This window comes from Catharus ustulatus, chromosome Z, assembly GCF_009819885.2.
Source record: "Catharus ustulatus isolate bCatUst1 chromosome Z, bCatUst1.pri.v2, whole genome shotgun sequence".
NCBI lineage: Eukaryota > Metazoa > Chordata > Aves > Passeriformes > Turdidae > Catharus > Catharus ustulatus.
Window position 1 is genome coordinate 2,714,969 of NC_046262.2, and position 19,544 is coordinate 2,734,512.

Consider the following 19,544-nt stretch of genomic DNA (forward strand, 5'->3'; position numbering starts at 1 on the left):
ATCTGGGATTTTTCCACTGACTGAGCACAATAGCTGCTGTTGGGCTTTTCTGGATGTAGAGGTCCCCAGTGAGGCTCGGCTTGTGCATTTACCAAAAGTACAGAAGTAATCCCAAAATTGGGCGGCTGGAGAAGGTTCCTCCTACACACACGTGCACTTTATCTTTCCTGCAAATACAAATGTACGGATACTGCAAATTCCAGGTCACACTTGTAACATAAAGACTTCTCAAGCCTTAAGTACAAGGTCCCACGGAGAGAACAGTGCCTGTTCAAGGCCATTAACTGCTCTGTGATGGGGGGCTCGTCCTCCTGGGCGTTGGGAGAAGCAGCTCCCACTGGGATTTGTGCCCTGCTCCAGCTGTGGCTCCCTGGGGATGGCTGGGTGCCAGGACAGGGATCTGAGGGACAGCAGCCCCTGGTCTGGGGCTGAGCCAGCATTCCTGCTGTGCTGATGGTGTCTCAAGCCCTGGGGCAGACAGAAGAGATCTCACACTCCTTATCCTTAAGCTTGTGCGGGCTTGGCCTCTCATCCCACATTCCCTGTGGCAGAAGCTTGGGCTGGCCCTATGGACAGACTTTGAGTCACTATTGCAGTCTGTGGTTCACTGCAGGCTGTCTGTGAGTCCCTGGAACAGTCTGTCTGTCCCTGTGGATGGTCTGTCTGTCCCTGTGGTGGACCCTGGTCACCCATGGAGAGTCTGACAGTCCCTGTGGACAATCCGTGGGTCCCTGTGGCTGACCCCACTCCCCTAGGGATGGTCTGTGGGGTCCCCACGGACACTTTGCGAGTCCCCGTGGATTGTCTGTGTGTCTGCATAGATGGTCTGTCTGTCTGTCCCTGCGCACTGTCTGTGTGTCCCTCTGCAGTGTCTGTCTGTCTGTGTGTCCCCATGCAGTGTGTCTGTCCCAGTGCAGTGTCTGTGTGTCCCTGTGCACTGTCTGTGTGTCCCCATGCAGTGTCAGTGTGTCCCATGCAGTGTCTGTCTGTCTGTGTGTCCCCATGCAGTGTCTGTCTGTCTGTGTGTCCCCATGCAGTGTCTCTGTGTCCTCATGCAGTGTCTGTCTGTCTGTGTGTCCCCATGCAGTATCTGTGTGTCCCCATGCAGTGTCTGTGTGTCCCCGTGCAGTGTCTGTCTGTCTGTGTGTCCCCATGCAGTGTCTGTGTGTCCCCGTGCAGTGTCTGTCTGTCTGTGTGTCCCTATGCAGTGTCTGTCTGTCTGTGTGTCCCCATGCAGTGTCTGTGTGTCCCCATGCAGTGTCTGTCTGTCTGTCTGTGTGTCCCCATGCAGTGTCTGTGTGTCCCCATGCAGTGTCTGTCTGTCTGTCTGTGTGTCCCCATGCAGTGTCTGTGTGTCCCCATGCAGTGTCTGTGTGTCTGTCCCCATGCACTGTGTGTCCCCATGCACTGTCTGCGTGTCTCCGTGCAGTGTCTGTGTGTCCCCACCCAGTGTCTGTCTGTCCCCATGCACTGTCTGTCTGTCCCCATGCAGTGTCTCTGTGTCCCTGTGCAGTGTCTGTGTGTCTGTCTGTCCCCATGCACTGTCTGTCTGTGTGTCCCTATGCAGTGTCTGTCTGTCCCCATCCAGTCTCTGTCTGTCCGTCTGTCCGTCCCCACCAACACTCACCGGGTCCCTCTGCCCCGCCCCCTCACCCATCCCTTCGCCCCGCCCACACCCCTGCCGCGCCTTGCGATTGGTCTCTGCAGCGGGGGCGTGTCGCTCCACCCTTCTCTCCATATGATTGGCCAGCGCCGCGGGGGCGTGCCCCTACGCCCATCTCCTTCTCTACGATTGGCCGGTGCTCTGGGGGCGTGTCGCACCGCCCACCTCTCTCCCTGTGATTGGCCGGCGCGGCGGGGCCAGGTCTCTCCGCCCACCGCCCGCTGTGATTGGCCGGCGCGGCGGGGGCGTGTCCGTGCGCAGGTCCGTGCGCGGCCGGGGCCGCCTCAGCGCGGGGCAGCGCGGCCATGGCCGAGGCCGTGCGACCCCCGCGCCGCGCCCGCCCCAAGGTAACGCGGCACCGAGGGGGGCTCGGGGCCTCCCCACCACCGGGGGGGGCGAGGGAAGGTCCCGCCTAGTGGGGGTGTTTGCGCCAGGCCGTGTTTACATGTGTGTTTGTGCGGCCTCTAATGGTGGAGGGTGGAGAGTGGGGGAGTGTGTGGGTGATGTTGCTGTGTTGTTTTCTTTTTTTCGTGAAAAGATTCCTACTCGTGCCTGCTGTTCTGCGCTCCGTGTCTGTGGGTTTGTCGCGTTTGCCGGCGGGTGGGGGCTGTTACAGGCCTTGGGCTGTATCAGGAAGTAAACAAGGTTGTTGTTGTGTTGTCGCGCTGCCTCCTGAGGGGTCCCGTGTCCTGTGGGAGAGCTGGGCAGGGTGCAGCGGTGGAACTTATTGTATTTATAGTGTTTTAATGTAGTGTGGGGAGACAGTCCTACACACATAGCCTGGGAGAAGGCTCCAGGGAGAGCTCAGAGCCCCTGGCAGGGCCTGAAGGGGCTCCAGGAGAGCTGCACAGGGACTGGGGACAAGGCATGCAGGGACAGGACACAGGCAATGGCTTCCAGTGCCAGAGGGCAGGGCTGGATGGGATATTGGGAAGGAATTGCTGCCTGGGAGGGTGGGCAGGCCCTGGCACAGGGTGCCCAGAGCAGCTGTGGCTGCCCTGGATCCCTGGAGTGTCCAAGGCCAGGCTGGATGGGATTGGAGCAGCTTGGGACAGTGGAAGGTGTCCCTGCACATGGCAGGGGGTGGAATGAGATGAGTTTTAAGTTCCCTCCTGATCCAGACCATTCAGTGGTTCTGTGTTACTCCATCTTGTTTGGTTTTGAAATGCTGAGAACATGATGCCATGTGCAGCACACAATAGTGCTGCTTTTTCATAAGTTGGTGCTGCAGTTTTTAAGTATCACCCTTCCTAGTTCTTTATCTTGTTTTGAGTGTGCTCCTTGTTCCCTATAATAGTACTGACAGCTTTCTGAAGGCTTTATTTTCTTTACATAGAATGTTTGTGAGAATGATCTGAGCTGTCTCACAAAATGGAAATGTTTTCCTTGGTTTCTTAGCCTCTTTCTTGTTGTCCCTGTGGACGACCATGCAGATCAAGGACATTCAAGTCATGACTGTCAAATTTCTTTGGAAACACTGAATTAATTGGCCAGTGTTCTGTAAAACCAGGGCTAAATCTAAGTGTCAGGTGTGGGTGTACTTCCTGAATGGAAGGCAAGTAAAGATTGCAGGGAAAAACAATCCCAGAAGAGTCCCTGTATCATTGTTTTGGTTTTGATTCAGCCCCCTGGTGTGTGTGAGGCAGTTAAAGCTCCAAACTGCTGCCTAAGAGAATTGGTTCCCTGCAGGAAGGTGGTGAGTCATGGATGACGCTGCTGTTTCATTAAGGACATGTGTGCAGTGACTCCAGTCTTCAGCCATCCCTTCCAGGTGAAATTCACTGTGAAACAATTCACTGGAGGTGTCACATGCGAGAACGCTGGATTCTCCAGTGCTGCACATGACCTATTTCTGGATTTCTGTTGCTATTACGGTGCTCACCTCTGTAAATACCTGGGTGTGCCCGGGGATGCAGTTTGCGGGTCGGTCACATTAAGGACCTTTCCATTCCCGTGCCACAGAAAAAGCTGTAGTCCTTTGAAAAGCTGGAATTCTTGTGAGCTGAGAGAAAGGCTAGCTCAGCTACAGAGCTGCCAAGTGGTGGAATGGAGCCCAGGGCTTTCTGACAGTAGTAGCCCCAAAGTTAGACTTGTGCAGCACCAGCAGCACCAGACTGATTCAAACACAGTGAAATGGCAAAACCAGTGCACTTGGAAACAGTGGTGTCCCTGTGTCTGCTTATTTCTGTGTGTGGCACTCAGGTTGATGCCTTATATATATATATATTTTAAATATATATATATTTTAAATATATTTTTCATATATTTGCCATCCTGCAGTTCTTTAGTGTATAACTCAACACTATATATATAATGTTAGCTGCTACTTTCCTTTTTTGGTCAGATACAGCAATTCCTCTCAAGGCCTGGGAATCAAGGACACCTCACTGCCTCAGGCCCCAAGAAATGTAAACAAAAATGAGTTGGGGGGCAGCAAACTTGGGGTAAATGTTTTTATTACCTGAAACTGTAATTGAAAGATTAACCCCCAGTGTACAAATGGACCAAACTTATAAAAGTGTGAAAACCTGTGACCCATTGTCCGTTTTTGGGTGTAGCCCCTTCATCTGCCCCAAATGTTCCTGAAGGCCCTTCAATAAGTACAACTGCTTTTTATTCTCCTTAATTTTGCCAGACTGCTGTTTTTAGGTAGTCCCAAAAAGGCATTGAGGTTGTTCTAGAGATGTTTCCTGAAAAGTTTGAAGTGTCCTTAGAATCTGAGGGTCGCTGATGATGTGAGAAGTGATCAGGCGTGGGGCAAGACCAATGACCAGGTGCCGTTTTCCCATCCCTGGCAGTGTTCCTGGACTGCTTGGACGGGGCTTGGAGTGACCTGGGATAGTGGAAGGTGTCCCTGTTTATGAAAAGGTTGGAATGAGATGGTCTTTAAGGTCATTTCCCACCTAAACCATTCTGGGATTCTCTGTTATGTGACTTTAGCAGAATTTCCCTCCTTGTTAGTTCAGAACTTGATTTCTCTCAGTCTTTCTCAGATGAACTCTCATTTAATGATTATGCCTTTTTAATTTTTTTTGCGTAGGAAAGGGAGAACTGAAAGGCACATAATAAATTTTAAAACCACCTGTGTCTGGGAGGGATGCAGGCTGATACTGAGAGATAAAGGGAGTTTATTTTGTGCCAGGGCTGCAAGAGGAAATGTTGAGATTGTAGAGCGGAGAGGACCAGCGTGTGTTTGTGAAGTATGTGGATCAATACCCTGTATAAATGTGATTTAGTGATACAGGATCCTGTGGAGATTATTGACTTTGAGGTAATTGTCAGGAGATGTTTATTATGACAAGTCCTGACTTAAAGAATTGCACTGATGTATTTTTAGCCTCTCACCTGCTGCTTTAGCTGGTGAGTCAGAGCTGTTTTGTGATCAGAAACCTTTACAGGTTTTAATACACCAGAAAACAGTATGAAAGCAAAGCTAGAACACTTTTTTTTGTAAAGGACCTGTGACTATATGTTCAGAGTGAAATTAACCTTGAGATTAAGGTGAGCTGGTGCTGTGGGCTGTTTTCATTTATGCTTTCTCTTAAGGCAAAAACATTCAGATGTTTAGTAAAAATATATGTGATACTGTGAGCAAGTTTCCAAAACTGTCATCTTTTCCCTATTATTATTTCCCCATATTAAAAACTTGTACTCATTTTACCTGTGTTCATTGTTACCTTATCTGGGTCATCCAAAACTGGAGCACTGTGACCTAACTCCTCAGTTTTGCTCCTAATAAAGTGCTAGGTCTACACAATTTACAGATTGGCTAATCACTTTGCCAGATTTTTGTTTTACAAGTTGGCAAATGATTTGCAGGTTATAAAAATCTTAGCACATTTTGTGTACTGTGCTTTTGAGAAGGAAACTAATCACCACCTTAGATTAGGTTTATGGGAATGATTTACTCTCAAACTAATTATAATTTCAAATTGGTTTATGGTTTTAATGGCACTATGAAGTTTTTCTATGTCTCCGGTGTGTATTGCCTGCTGAAAATAGGTATTTCAATAGTTGTTCAAATGTTACCATGGTTTGAGAATGTAGCTAAGGGTTACATTCCAGACTTGCTTTGTTTTGAAATTAATGTTTTGAAAATATCTTCCCAACCACTAAAATATTCTCTAAAACTTAAGATGGATCTGAATCACAGAATAACATTTTTTTTGTTTTGTCAGTATGGTGAAATTGAGTAACTCTTCTTAGGTATCAGGGTCCTGTTATGTTGATTATTTTCTGTGTTAATGAAACAGTTTGTCCTGTGATATTTATAGATTTTTACTTAGAAATGTTGAAACCTTGTGCAAGAGGTGGCCAAGAAAACACACTGGTATACTAGACAGTCTTCATAGAGCAGTTAGAGAACAAAGATTTATTTGGTATATTTATTTTTATCTTTAGTATTATGAAAATTAATATATTTAAAAGGGCTTTTGGAGTCGTAATGCTGACAAATACTACTTCTAGTGTTGATGGGACTTGGGCTGCAAGGTGGAGAGATTCACTTGGCACTGACACTATTAATTTTTTGTTTTCTTAGGAAAAGAAGAAACGAAGTAGTGAGGAGCACCAGGTACAAGAACCTGACGATGTTTTCCTGCCTCCTGTGGCAGAAGGGTCTTCTCAAGCCAGGAGAGTGCAAGTGGAACATCCTGGAGAATTTACAGAGATTCAGCTCAGAGATGAAGGAGACAGTAGGAAAACTATAAATGATGTGTCTGACATCCCCCAAAGTAATTTATCTTCAGCAAATGAAGGGGCTCTGGCAGTGACTCTGGAGCCTCCCAAAGATGCAGAAGAGGTCAAAGCTGGTCCTTCCCAGGAGGAAAGTGTGGGGGATGTTGAGAAGAGTGAGGAGAATAAGTTGGACAAACCTCAGAGCCCTGTGGAGGCAGTTGCTAGCGGATCTAGACATTCTGATTTATTGAGTAGTACCTTTCAGCCCAGTGCTGCTCCCCCTCTGTTAGTGATGGGCTTTGTACAGGGCAGAAGAGCTGAAAACCGACAAGACTTCAGAGATCCTCTTGCCTGCTCCTCAGAGAAGCTTCCCCTCAGCACCTCACAGCGCTCTGAGAAACCCAAGGCGCGCGTTCCGCGCCCGGTTTATCCAGACCTGTCCTTGGAGCTGTCCTACGAGAAACCCACCATCATGGCAGTAAAACCCCTGCTGCACCAGGAGAGGCTCTACCCAGAGCTCCCCTCCGAGCCTGAGCTGGTGCCATTCACCAGGGAGCAGCTGAAAATCTTTGAGCCCTGCTCCTGGCTGGAGAACGTTGACTCCTACGCGGAGGAATTCGAGAGTGTGGCTCACCAGGACAGGCACGAGTTCTACGAGCTGCTCCTGAACTACATGCGCTGCAGGAAGCAGCTGCTGTTGGCTGAGGCAGAGCTGCAGGCCATGGCAACAGACTGCCAAAATGTGAAGGGGAGATTATGGACTTTCAAGGAGCAGCAGAAAACTGTGCAGGTGCTGTTGCTGAAGCTACTTTTGAACCCAAACTATTTGGAAATTAACTTTACTTGCTGCAGGTTTATCGTAGTTAAGCTGTTTTGCTGTTAAAGTGTAACAGAACGTTAAGGGTTGGAGGGGACCTTTAAAAATCTTCTAATCCCGACTCTGCCTTCCATGGACAGGGACACCTCCCACTAGACCAGGTAGTTCCAGGCTTTATCCAACCTGGCTTTGAGCACTGCCGGGGTTGGGGAAGCCTTCCTGGGCAACCTGTGCCAGTGTCTCACCACACTCATAGTAAAGATTTTTTTTTCCTAATATCCAACCTAAATTCCCCCTTCTACAGTTCCTGATAAAGAATCCCTCTCCAGCTTTCCTGTAGGCCCCTTTCAGATACTGGAAGGTGCTATGAGGTCTCTACACTCCTCTTCTCCAGGCTGAACAGCCCCATCTTTCTCAGTCTGTCTTCATAGAGAAGGTGCTCCAGTCCTCTCCTCTTACCAACTTCTTTGCTTCCTCTGGACTTCCTCTAGCTCTAGCAGTTCTATGTCCAGAGATTATTGCCTCTGCTTTCCATCTCTCCACTCACCCCCAGTACTTCAGAATATCATCTTCTTGAGACTTATGACAGTTTGTTGTTTGATTTTTAACCTCTGGCATGTGCAGGGCGGTGGGATGTGTGTTGGTGGTTTCTTTGGGGTCAGAAAGGACGAGCTGTGTACACCCAGTTCTGTCCGTGGTGTCAGGTGAAGTTTGTACCACAGCACTCCAAGCAGATGTGGGGACACAAGGGGGAGTGACTGTAGCAGTGATGTCCTGCTGACCTGCTTCCAGCTGTAGGAACAGTTTCCATTGATGCCCTGTCTTGTTCCATAGGTGTAGCTGCAGTTTTTCTTACTTCCAGAGTGGGCATTGTACTCTCTAACACTTTTGTCTGCAAACCACAGGAGTTTATGGAGCTCTTTGAGGCACACATCAGAAAAGTTTTCCCCAGACTCCTTCTGTGGCATTTGCCTTTGGAGCTCGGTGTTACAGTGGGAGTGAATGAAATTGCTCTGATGCTGTTTGTAGCGTGATCAGAATTGTCCAGAGATGCTGAACGCCTATGCATAGGGTAGATTTTACTGTTTCTGTGGGTGCAGTTCATCAGAGTTGAGGAATTGAACGCATCTGGATTCTTTCCTTTTTCTTGGGGAATCACATGGAGCCTCACTGGATTCTCAGGTTTGCAGAGATAATTTTCTGTCCAAAACCAGTTTGGCTTTGCTCCTGCATCCTCTAAGGTCATCACAGAGTTGTCTAAGATTGCTTTATTTCATCGCAATTCACTATATATTTATTGTGTGTGCAGAATAATTGTCTTTATACCAATTTAAAATTCTTATTCAGCTAATTTAGGGAACAGGGTTGCTTTCAAGGTAAGCTTTCAAAGCTGGCTCTTAGGAATGTTTCCTGCATAAAAAGATTAACAGGAATGTTATGTATTGTAAGAATAACAAGAATGTTATTTATTGTGTTTTTCTTGTGCTGGAGAAGTAGAGATGAGGCAGAGGAAAACTGGCCTGAGCTTTTAATTTCAGTTTGGGAAAAGGTTAGAGTGCAGGTAATTTCTGAAACATGCAGTGGGGAATTGCTGCAAATTACAGTCTTGGGAGTGTGGGAAATATGTGTCTTGTTCCAGTGAATGTTTTAAGTGTAAAATAACAGATCCAAATATATATGGAAATATGTAAACTAAGGAGTTGGTGCACTCACTGGGAGTGAGACACCTGGTTTCGTTCACATCTCTCAGTGCTGCAGGCAAATAACTCCTGGCTGCTTCTAAACCTGAGTTACTGGAGGTTTATAGTATATTTTTTGTTCAGAAGTCAAGGATATGAATCTTCACTGATCAGCAGCTCTAAAAAGGACATAGGATATTGCCAAATGTTTGTCTTTCATAAAAGGGGATATTTCATAAATGAAAAGCTTTGAAATCTGTTTAGGAGAGGGTTATATCGTGCTTGATTTCTGTTAGGGTGACCCAACAAAATGTCAGAACTGCTGACATAAAATATTTGCTCTCTTTTTCAGGGTGTGTGTGCAGATCAGTGCAAGGTGACAGGTCACCACCGCTACCAGACAGTGGAGCTGAACGAGAGCGTGCTGGGCGAGCTGAAGAAGCTGTTTGAGGCCAAAGCAGAGCACGTGCACCAGACCCTGGCTCTGCACTCCTACACCTCCGTGCTGTCCCGCTTGCAAGTGGAGTCCTATGTTTACAGGTTGCTCAGCAGCTCATCCCTGCTGAGATCTGTGGCCCTGCAGCAGCAAGAACAAGGTGTGTTTGCCATCTGGACTGTTCCCAATCCTGGTCAAGGGTGCCCAGCACCTTGTGCAGCTGCAGTTTGGGAGTCTTGTGGTGGAATTTGTGTACTGGAGTGTTTCTCCTCTGATGTGGGGATCAGTGAAACCTTGTTTTCACAGGAAAATGTCCAGTTCCCTTGGCTTTATCACTGGGCAATAAAAGCTGACTGCAGGAGTGACTCCTGCTGCCTGAGCTGCAGATTGCTCTGATTACTGTGCAGAAACACTGTGTGGATGGGACACCCAAATTCCCAATCTTTTGTTGTCCAAGGCAATATCTAATACAGTTCTTTTTCCCAATTGTAAAATGAGCTGGATATTTTCCCTGCTTTACTTTTTCTTGGAAGGCCATTTGAAGTCTTAAGCTCTTAATATTTATAATTATCTTTTTGGTTTTCATCCTACGTGTTCATGCCAATATAATCTTTTAGCTAAAGTATTCTCTTCCTATGCCAGATATTTTTCTTTCTTACTGCTCCTCCCTTTCCACTCCACCTCCCAGAAAGTTTATATGCATAGTAAATGGTGGTTCTTATAAAGCTGGTGTTGAGGGAAAGCCTTTTGTGAGAGTAACCATAGTATGTTCTTCTTATAATTAGTGTTCAAAGCTTAATTATAAGATTAAACAAAGTACTCTAAGTATTCTTTTCTGACCGATTTAGGAGGCAGCTGTGTGGAAATATCTTGATGTCTGCAGATACAGTTTTATATGCAGCCCCAAACCCATTGTTCATGTTGCTACTTTTTGTCAAAACTTTGTTAATTCTGTTTTCAATTTACAGTTTCAAAGCAGTCAGAAAATCTCTCTTCAGACTTGAGCCACTTGAAGGAATGTATCAGTGTCCTTTTCAGCTTCACTCGCAGGGTTATTGAAGATCCTCAGTTTCACAGTGACCTTCTCATGTGGCTGCAGAGACTGGTGAGGGAGTAGACGTGGATATATCTGATCCAACACACAGGATGAATTTGGGAATGGTTTCTGAAAGTGTTACTGTTTCGCTTCCTGTCCCATGGGCAATGTTTTTGTTTTTTTTTTTGGTGGGGTTTGTCCTACTTGAGGAACAGAATCTCTTATCAGATCTTTAGAATTGATTCCCTTGTCTGATGGAGTCAAGCAGCATTAGTGAAGACTGGCACCTGAGCAGTCAACACTGCTTACACTGAACTTAATAATACTTACTGTGCTTTTACTTGTTTTGAAATTAGAACTTGTCATGTTTGAGAAACTTTCGTTCTTGCCAATTTCTAAATAAATTGGATTTTAATGCAGTTCTAGAAAAAAATAATTATGCCAAAGAAAATGGTTTGTTGCTCATAAGGCAAGCAAATTATTCTCCTGTATCACGCTATGGAAATTCAGATTTGTTAGAAAGTGTGAGAAAAGAAATTAACAGTATTACTCTAGTTAGCAAGGTTGTAAGGAAATGAACTTCAAAATTATTTACTTGATTTCAATTTACTTCGCTCTAGGTGTCTGTGCTGCAGAGAATTGGCTGTCCAGGTGACCATCTCTTCCTCTTCAACCACATCCTTCGGTGTCCAGCTGGCATCAGCGAGTGGGCTTGTCCATTCATTCAGGTGTGAATGTTTAATTCTTTACTGTCAGCAGGCTGGGGTGGGAGTGTGGGTAGGAGAGGAGAGTGTCTTGTGCCTGCTTAATCCCTCTTGACCCACACTGCCTCTCCAGGTGTGTGGAACCATGGTGGCAGTGAAGGGTTTGTCAGGGAATACATTTTTCCATGTCAGGCCAACCATGTGCAGGTTAACAGGGGAGCACATTTCACTCTTGACTGGAGAAGATTCATGAAAGGGAGTCAAGGCTTTAAGCACCAGGTTTTTGTTCTCCAAAAAGTGGAAAGCATATTTAGACTTGAAGCAACAGCTGTACAAAAAAGTGAGATTGGAGTCAACTCCGTGATGTGTAAGGGATCAGGAGGACCAGATGTTTTTGTGTCCTATACATTGAAGTGGGACTGGTTTCCCTGGAAAGTTCAGGATCAAAGGAAAGGGTTTGTGTGGTCTAGGTCAGAGGGAGTGCAGATATCCAAAGGCACCAGGGTGTTCTTTCAAAGAACATATTTGCTCCTCTAAGAGGAGAAAATGTTGGAAATGTAGTAAAAGGAAAAGGGCTACAATTGCACTAACAGGAAAGGCAAACAATGCAATGGAAGTATAGAACAGAATAAATTAGCTTGGGAAAGACCCTTAATATCATTGAGTCCAATTAACTTAATGTGGCAGGGATTTAATCTTCCTCTGTGCTCAGTCCTACGTGGTGCCCAGACCTACATGTGGCACAGAGAGAGGTTGTTTTTTTTTAATGGAGCTTTTGATCAGGGATTTTTTCCTCCCCTCTTTTAGTTCTTCTAAGTAATTACTTTGGACAAGTCAACAGTATTGCCATGGCAATACTTTATCCAGTGTGTGGGTGTTGCCTTTATGGATTCTTTTAAGTTTTAACAAAAAGCTAGTGAGAAATGTGAATTTCTGTGCTAGGAATAATTTACCCTTTGCTTATTTAGATTTACTTAGATTTTGCATTTAATTTCAGATCAAAGTCTTGGGTAACCCATCGGGTGTCTTTCATTTCATGCAATCTCTTGCCTTGCTTATGTCTCCTGTCAAGTAAGTATGAACATGATTTTACAAATATGTTCTGATTATTTAAGAGTAGAAAACACAATACACAATCTACTTGTAAAACTCTGAAAGTTCATTGCAGGCAAAGTCATAAAAGCAGGCACAAATAAATTCACAGTTTAATTCAAACTGTTTTTACTGTTTTTTAAAATTCAGCCTTGGCAGTGCCTCCTTGTGCTGTACACAGTATGATGCAGCTTGCTTTCAGCTGTGAAATAGCTTGTGAAGACTGACAGACCCACAGTTTTTGTTCTGAAATAACTCTTGCTTTGCACCATGGCCTGGTTTTTATACTATTTCTGCAATAGAATCCCCCAAGTAAAGGTGTTAAGCTGGTGTACACATTGACTGGACTTCTTTATTAATTTTTCATCCTTTTTTTGAAATTAGTTTTTAAAATCTAGTAGGAGCGTGGTGCTTGGAGAAGCTGTTTAATGAAATTAGTCACGAGCAAAAGGTGTAGGTTCTCCAGATAAAATGCATAACTTACCTCTCCCTCTGCCCAAATTTTGAGGTCAAAGAATCAAACTGCTGGTATTTAGGATTGTCACTGTGATTTTGATAGTTTGGGTCTGAGTTAAGTGGCAGTCTTGTTTATTGAAAGCTGTTAGTTTAAAGGGTTTTATTTTTACATTTCCTTTCTAGAGCTGCCTGGGGAAACCAGTGTGTGCTGAGGGAATGTGTGTTGCCCGTGTCTTTTGATACTTGTGTTTGGAACAGGGGCCACCTTAATGTGTCTGGGGTGCTGCTCTAAATGTTGATACCAGAACTCAGAGCCTCCACAGGGTCTGCTCTTACTGGTGAAAGAGCTGAGGCTTGTCTGTTATAGCTCCTGCCAGTCAGGAACGAGGTTATCCTAGAGTAATTTACAATCACAGGATTGTTTAGGTTGGAAAACATCTTTAGGATTGTTGAGTCTAACCCTTGAACCACTGTGTCCACTGCTGCACCATGTCTTGTGCCCCATCCACAGGCTTTCTGAACACTTCCAGGGATGTTGACTACACCACTGCCCTAAACAATTGGTTACAGTGCCTGAACAAGTTTCCATGAAGAAAAATTTCCCTAATATCTGATCCAAATCTCCTCTAGTGCAACTTGAGGCTGTTTTTAGTTCTATCAATTGTAACTTGGGAGCAGAGCCCCAGCTTTCCCCTCCTGTCAGTCAGGGAGTTGTGCAGAGCCACAAGGTCCCCCCTGAGCCTCCTTTTCTCCAGGCTGAGCCCCTTTCCAGCTCCCTCAACCCCTCCTGGGGCTCCAGCCCCTTCCCAGCTCCGTTCCCTGCCCTGGACACGCTCCAGCCCCTCGGTGTCTCTCTTGTCCTGAGGGTTCCAGAGCTGTCCCCAGCACTGGAGGTGTCCCAGCAGTGCCAGCACAGGGGACAGCACTGCCCTGGGGCTGTGTCACACCCTGGCTGGGACAACCCAGTGACCACTGGCCTCTTGCCCACATGGACTCCTGTCCAGCTGCTGGCACCAGCACTCCCAGGGGCCTTTCCTGCCAGTAATCTTTCTGCTTTACTTGCTAAAGTAAATTTCTAAATTTCTTCCTCTTACATCTAGGTTTTTTAGTACCTTCCCTTAACTGAAAGATTACTGAATTCAGAATTTTAAATTTTCTATTTTTTTTACACTTGATTTTTCATTTTAAACCAGAAATCGTGTAGACTTCATGTGCCATATGAAACCAAGTGAAAGGAAAAGTTCCTCTTCATCTGGGAAGGAATCTGGGAACTGGACTCTGGTAGATGAAGGAGGAGAGGAGGTATTTCTCTTTGTTTTGTTCTTTATGCTTTAGTTCAAGCTCATTTATCTTTGTGAAATGAATGAAGAAAATCTTACTTGTTAAGTTGAAAATTATGATTTGAATTTACTTCTGCTTTAGTCTCCTTTTATCTCTGTAGAGTCTCCACTGTAGAGTGGAACTTCCAGTAGTGAATATTAGCAGAGAGAATTCAAATATTTCATTTTTCTGTAAGAGAACTGTAATTAGTACAATAGTGAAGCCTTTTACTATTGACAACACCTCTATTTGTCTATAGGATGAGGATCCTGAAACAAGCTGGATTCTACTCTTGGAAGATGACTTGATTGCTTTGTTGTCACAGTTCCCATTTCATGAACTCTTTCAGCAGTTCCTCGGGTTTACATCTGAAGGTAAATCAGTTACTAGAGAGTTATTATTCATTTTGCTTGTTCTAATTAAATTAATGACTGCCACTACCAAGAGTGCTACTGTATTATGAAACTCTCTGAGAAGAAAATAATGAACCTGTGCAACAGCTTGCAGGCTAAGGAGATGAGAGTATATGCCATGTGTATGGATAAATAAAAACCTCATAGCAATATGCATGCAAAACATTAGAGTCTTTTCCCTTAGTTTGGATTTTGTTTTCAGGTAACTTTAAAAAGTGCTTTCAGAATTATTTTTCCCCCTTGCCTCTTAGTTATAATGTTAATGTAATTTTTCTCTGATTTTTTTTGTGTTTTTCAAAGTCTCTGGACAAATACATGAAGGTAATTGCTTGCCGGGGATATGCTTACTTCCTGCATAGTTTATTTGTACTTTCATACTTAGTAGGTAGTTACTGTTAATTTCATAAACAAAGCATACATTTCAGTTTACAGTATGGTGAATTGTTGTTTTGAGTGCTTGTTAAGTTAGTTAAAAATCCAGGAATCACTTTTTTTTGACTCTTATTTTTGTGTCTCCATCTTAGGTGCTTATTTTCCTGAAAAAACATCTCCCCAGAAGATGATGAAGATTTTTGCCTTTGCAAACTCCTTAGTGGAACTTTTATCTGTGGGATTAGAAACGTTTAATAGAGCACGGTACCGACAGTTTGTGAAGAGAATTGGTCAGCTCATCAAGTAAGAAAGTTTTTTTTCTCTGTGGTGTGGTTGAATCTATTTTAAGCATGTATTTGATATTCAGAGCTGCTAAAAAATCCCCAGAGCCAGCCATCAAATAGTCAAAAAAACCCAAACCCCACCCAAACAGTTCTCAGGTTTTGCTGTGGCATTTGGTGAGTTCAGGGTTAGCCAATCTGGGAATCTAAAATGGGGAATTGCAAAACCTAAATGCTGTGGGCACAAAGGGTCCAGGTGAGTTGTGGAACACCAGGCTGATTTCCATTAGTGATGTTTTTAGGCTTGTCTTGAGTGGTTGCTGAAACCCAACAAACAGAAATGCCATTTCCCCTATATATAACTGAAGTTACTGCTTTGTTTCTTTTGTTACCCAGAATTGTTTTGGACTTTTTAATTTGCTCCCTGAAAATTGTTGTCCTATTGTTGCAGTAAGTAAATGTAATTGAAGCCTAAAAGCTGCTCTTTATTTTTAAATCTCTGGCATTCATTCTACATGGCTTCTGTGTGCATTCTGAAGGGGGAATACAGTCAAATCAGAAACAAAATCTATCCCTTTCTGTTATGGAGGCATTGACTTTCTCAGTGTAATTATTCTTGTATGAGCTTTCTGTATGTACTGCCCTTTCATCCTGTACAGTTACTTAAGGCTCCAAAGGTCACACACAAACTAATTTGTTATAACTGAATATTGCACCTTGTTTGCTTGCAAAACCAAGGAAGGAGAACCTAGAAATTTGACAGATGCAATTTATATAGAAACCCAGAGGGCAAAATAGTGGACATGTCTCTTATGTCTGGACTCTGGTCTGGTTATCCTTGTTTGTGTTTTCCTGTGGTGGTGACATACTTAATGATTCTTCTTTGGCTTGTTTTCTCTGCTGTGTAGGATGACATTGTGTCATGTGAGTGACCACTGGGCCCAGTACGTTAGTGGCAATAAACAATATGGATCAGGAGAGCAGCCCTACTCCGTGGAAAAATTGCAACTGGAGTTTGATGAGCTGTTTTTTAGAACTGTTCTACATGTTCTGAAGGCAAAAAGGTGGGTAATCCCTTCACTGGCTTAGTTTTGGAGGAGTTGAATACTTGAACTGGGATTTGGAATAGCTTTAAATACTTAAAGGTTGAACCAAGACTGAAACAAGTAGGATTTTTCAGTGCATTGGTAGCATGAAAGTGGGGAGGAATTAGGCCATGAATTGTAGCAACTGACAGAAGCTCTGAAATCTTGGTCAGTTCAGAATGAGGTTGGCTTAGAATCTGAGGTGCTAATACACATCCTCACATTCCTAATTATGTTTATGTAGCAGAAGTGTGGGCCAGAGATGTCTGCTTTCCAAATGCTGGGATTTGTCAGGGTGGAGCTGTTCCTAACTGCCTGTTCAAATCCAACAGGTTGGGAGTCTGGCTGTTCATGTCTGAGATGCCTTATGGAACCTTGTCCAGCAACATGCTTTGGAGGCTCTTCTTTGTCATGCACTGTGCTGAGAACGAGCACCTGGAGCAGCTCTGCTCTACTCTGCAACCTGCTGACTATAAGCAAAGACTCAAAGGTAAAATTCCACCCCCCCTACCCACACAGAACCAATTCTAATCCATTCAGCTGCTGCTTTATCAGCTGTGGGTTTAACTCTGTACTGGTTGAGTTCTAAAATACACCCTTGAGAGCATGACTGCTCCAATGGCCGCAGAAATGTGTTGGGCAGTTAATGGTTTTCCATACGTATTTGTCCAAATTGTCATTTTAACAACAATTGATAGATTTGCTGCCCTAGTTTTCTCTGTGGCTGCCTCAGAGCTGCAAGAGTGACATGCAGGAGGTACTGTTGTCTATCCCATCTTGACCTTCAACAGTACTTGGAGAATGAAATTTAAATCCTCAAGTACAGACTTCGTGTCACTTCGGGTCAGTGTGCAATTTTTTGGTTGGGTTTGTTTGTTGATTTTTTGGTTTTTTTTTGTGACTGGTTGACTCTTGAGCTGCTGATAGTTATATAAATAATGTATTTTTAGCATCCTCCTTTTTTTCCCCCACTAAACTTGCTAATTTTGGCTTTAGTAACTCGCGTTGTGGGAGGCTGCTTATCATCCCCAGCTATGTTTCCTTTCTCTCAGGCCTTCTTTTCATGCATTTCTTGTCCTAAGTGGCACATTTTATTTTTATTTCCTCTTGACTTTTGTCCCATGTTGATCTCCACAGTGAACGTGGTGTCTTCAGCTATAGCAGGGCTATTTAGAGGCCAGCTGGAATGCTAGTTTCCCTCTGCTGCTGCATTCATGGATATTTCAGGATTTGATTGACAGGGGGACAGGTAAACAGTTTACTACTCCCTGCTTTACAGCTTCTTTGCTGTCTTCAGGGAGAGCAAGTAGAGTTACCCCATTTGCCAGGTTTTGATGGAGAAGCAGGAGAAAATGGTGATTCTGAGAGGTTACTGAGTGTCTTGGCTCTGTGCAAATTCAGCTAACATTTAAGGCCATTTACACAGAAAGGGAGAGAGATACCAAGATTGTAGTTGTGTGCACTTGATGAAGTGCTGATCTGATAAGCACTTGCCAGCCAAAACAGTAACTGTTACACTGGTCAGTAGAATGTCTTTGGTTTTGCTAGAAAAATTTTAATGCATCTATTATGAGTTGCAGTAACAAACACAGATTTTCTTTTTTTAAAAAAATATATAATTATCTTTTTCAGGCATTGTTTTGCTTCTAGCTAACTTCTGTTTCAAAGTCCCTGGTATGCTGATGTAGGATTTCTGTATCCTCTTCATTCTCCTCAGTGAGTTCTGTCAGCATAATACTCTTTTTCACCAGTGTCTAGACAGGGAATATCAACAATTCTTTCAGTGAAACCCATCTAATCTTCTGAAATATTTTCTTTTAACCATCATTTAACAAATTAATGCTTAATTTCCTGTAATTCATACCCTGGAAGATCATGACATTAGTGTTGTCTTGGGAGAGAACCTGTTTTAGTGAGTTCCTCTCCCAAATTAAACATGAAAAAATGTCGCTGAATCTCCAGGTGGAAGCAAGCCTTGATAATTATTGGAAGCTTTAAGCATCAAATCCACAGGGGGTGGGATTAATACCTTTTTGGGACTATCTAAAAGCAGGGGCTAGACAAAATTAAGGAAATAAAAAGTGTTTATATTTATTGAAGGGCTTTCAGGTACATTTTGGGGCAGACAAAGCCCCCTGGGGGGGCCAAAAAATGACTGATGGGTCACAGGTTTTCATATTTTTGTAAGTTTGGTCCATTTGCATATTGGAGGTTAATCTTCCAATTACAGCTTCAGGTAATGAAGTCATTTACCCCAGGTTTGCTGCCCCTCAACTCACTTCTGTTTACATTTCTCGGGGCCTGAGACAGGAAGGTTGATTCCCATATTCCCTTGATTCCCAGGCCTAGAGAGGAATAGTTTTGTCTTGACCAAAATGGGAAAGCAGCAGCTAACACTCTATATGGAGTTTAGAGGTATACACTAGAGAATTGCAGGATTACAAATACATGAAAAATATAAAAACTGAAATCCTAAGTCATCAGGAGCATGTTCTAGTGAGTGGCTGTTCTAGTGAGTGGCATCCCTGCCCGCAGCAGGGATTTGAAACTAGATAATATTTAATATACCTTTAATCCAAACATACTATGATTTTATTTGTGGTCACACTTCCCTTGCTACCAGTATCAGGATTTGAGAAGTCAGTGATTTTTAGGGTGCCCTGCACTTGAATTGTACTGTGATTTAGAGGAAAGGAATAGGGTCAAGTAGCAAGTGGATGGTGAAAATGCTGTTTCTCCTCTGTGATATGACAGGATTTAGATGGAGTCTCTGCTTCCCTTATTTCCTTGCCCCTCTTCAGTCCCAGGCTGTGGCTTGGTGTGGGTTTGAGGTTGGTGTGGAGCCCACAGCTGACCCCTTCTCCCCACTGTGGGTCACTCTGCTGTGCCTCTAGATACGGTAATGATGTGGTAATTTTTAATGTCCTTCTTCATCCTCTTAAAAAAAACCCCAAAGTACAAGGGGAAACACAATTGTCTGTAACTTCTGCCATAAAGATAAAAAAATTAGGAATTGGAAGTGAATGGATGAGGCACCCCCTGTTTGCCTGCTGTATCTATTAGCAGTGTAGTTTCTCTTACTGTTGGATGTTTTCCTTAAATTGCACAATCCTCTAGCGTACTGTTCCATGAGCTGTTTTGCCTGTACAAGCCTGACCTTCTCAGGTTGGGGTAGAGTTGCAAAATTCTTGAAAGCCCTTAAAATAGAATGTAACCTAAGTGCAAGTGTTTGATCACAAGCATGCTGAGGCACACGTGTGGTCAGGTTAGCTGAGTGCATAATGGGTGCTTTTTCTGTACATTTAGCTGATAAAATTACTGTAAGTAGTGTTTGTGCTAGCATGATGTGGTTCAGAGAAGGCAGATCACTCTCCAAAACTTTTTACAACTCAAATGCAGCTTTCAGTGCTTGTTTTGCTGCACAGACTCTTTTTAAAGTTATGTGGAAGAAATTAAAAATTCATTTTAAAACCCTGTACGAGTTCCTTTGTATCCTTAACTTCCTGTTGTCCA

At 44.0% G+C, this 19,544-nt stretch overlaps 1 protein-coding gene across 1 annotated transcript in view; it reads left to right on the forward strand.

Moving 5' to 3' along the window:
- Positions 1-1,968: 1,968 nt before the first annotated feature.
- EPG5 (ectopic P-granules autophagy protein 5 homolog) overlaps positions 1,969-19,544 on the forward strand; it is a 63,815-nt gene continuing 46,239 nt past the window's right edge. The window contains exons 1-11 of the mRNA XM_033085658.1: positions 1,969-2,010; positions 6,204-7,130; positions 9,189-9,432; positions 10,241-10,377; positions 10,929-11,036; positions 12,010-12,083; positions 13,754-13,862; positions 14,140-14,254; positions 14,818-14,968; positions 15,855-16,010; positions 16,364-16,521. Coding sequence (XP_032941549.1) covers positions 1,969-2,010; positions 6,204-7,130; positions 9,189-9,432; positions 10,241-10,377; positions 10,929-11,036; positions 12,010-12,083; positions 13,754-13,862; positions 14,140-14,254; positions 14,818-14,968; positions 15,855-16,010; positions 16,364-16,521 — 2,221 coding nt within the window. The remainder of the gene's footprint in view (positions 2,011-6,203; positions 7,131-9,188; positions 9,433-10,240; positions 10,378-10,928; positions 11,037-12,009; positions 12,084-13,753; positions 13,863-14,139; positions 14,255-14,817; positions 14,969-15,854; positions 16,011-16,363; positions 16,522-19,544) is intronic.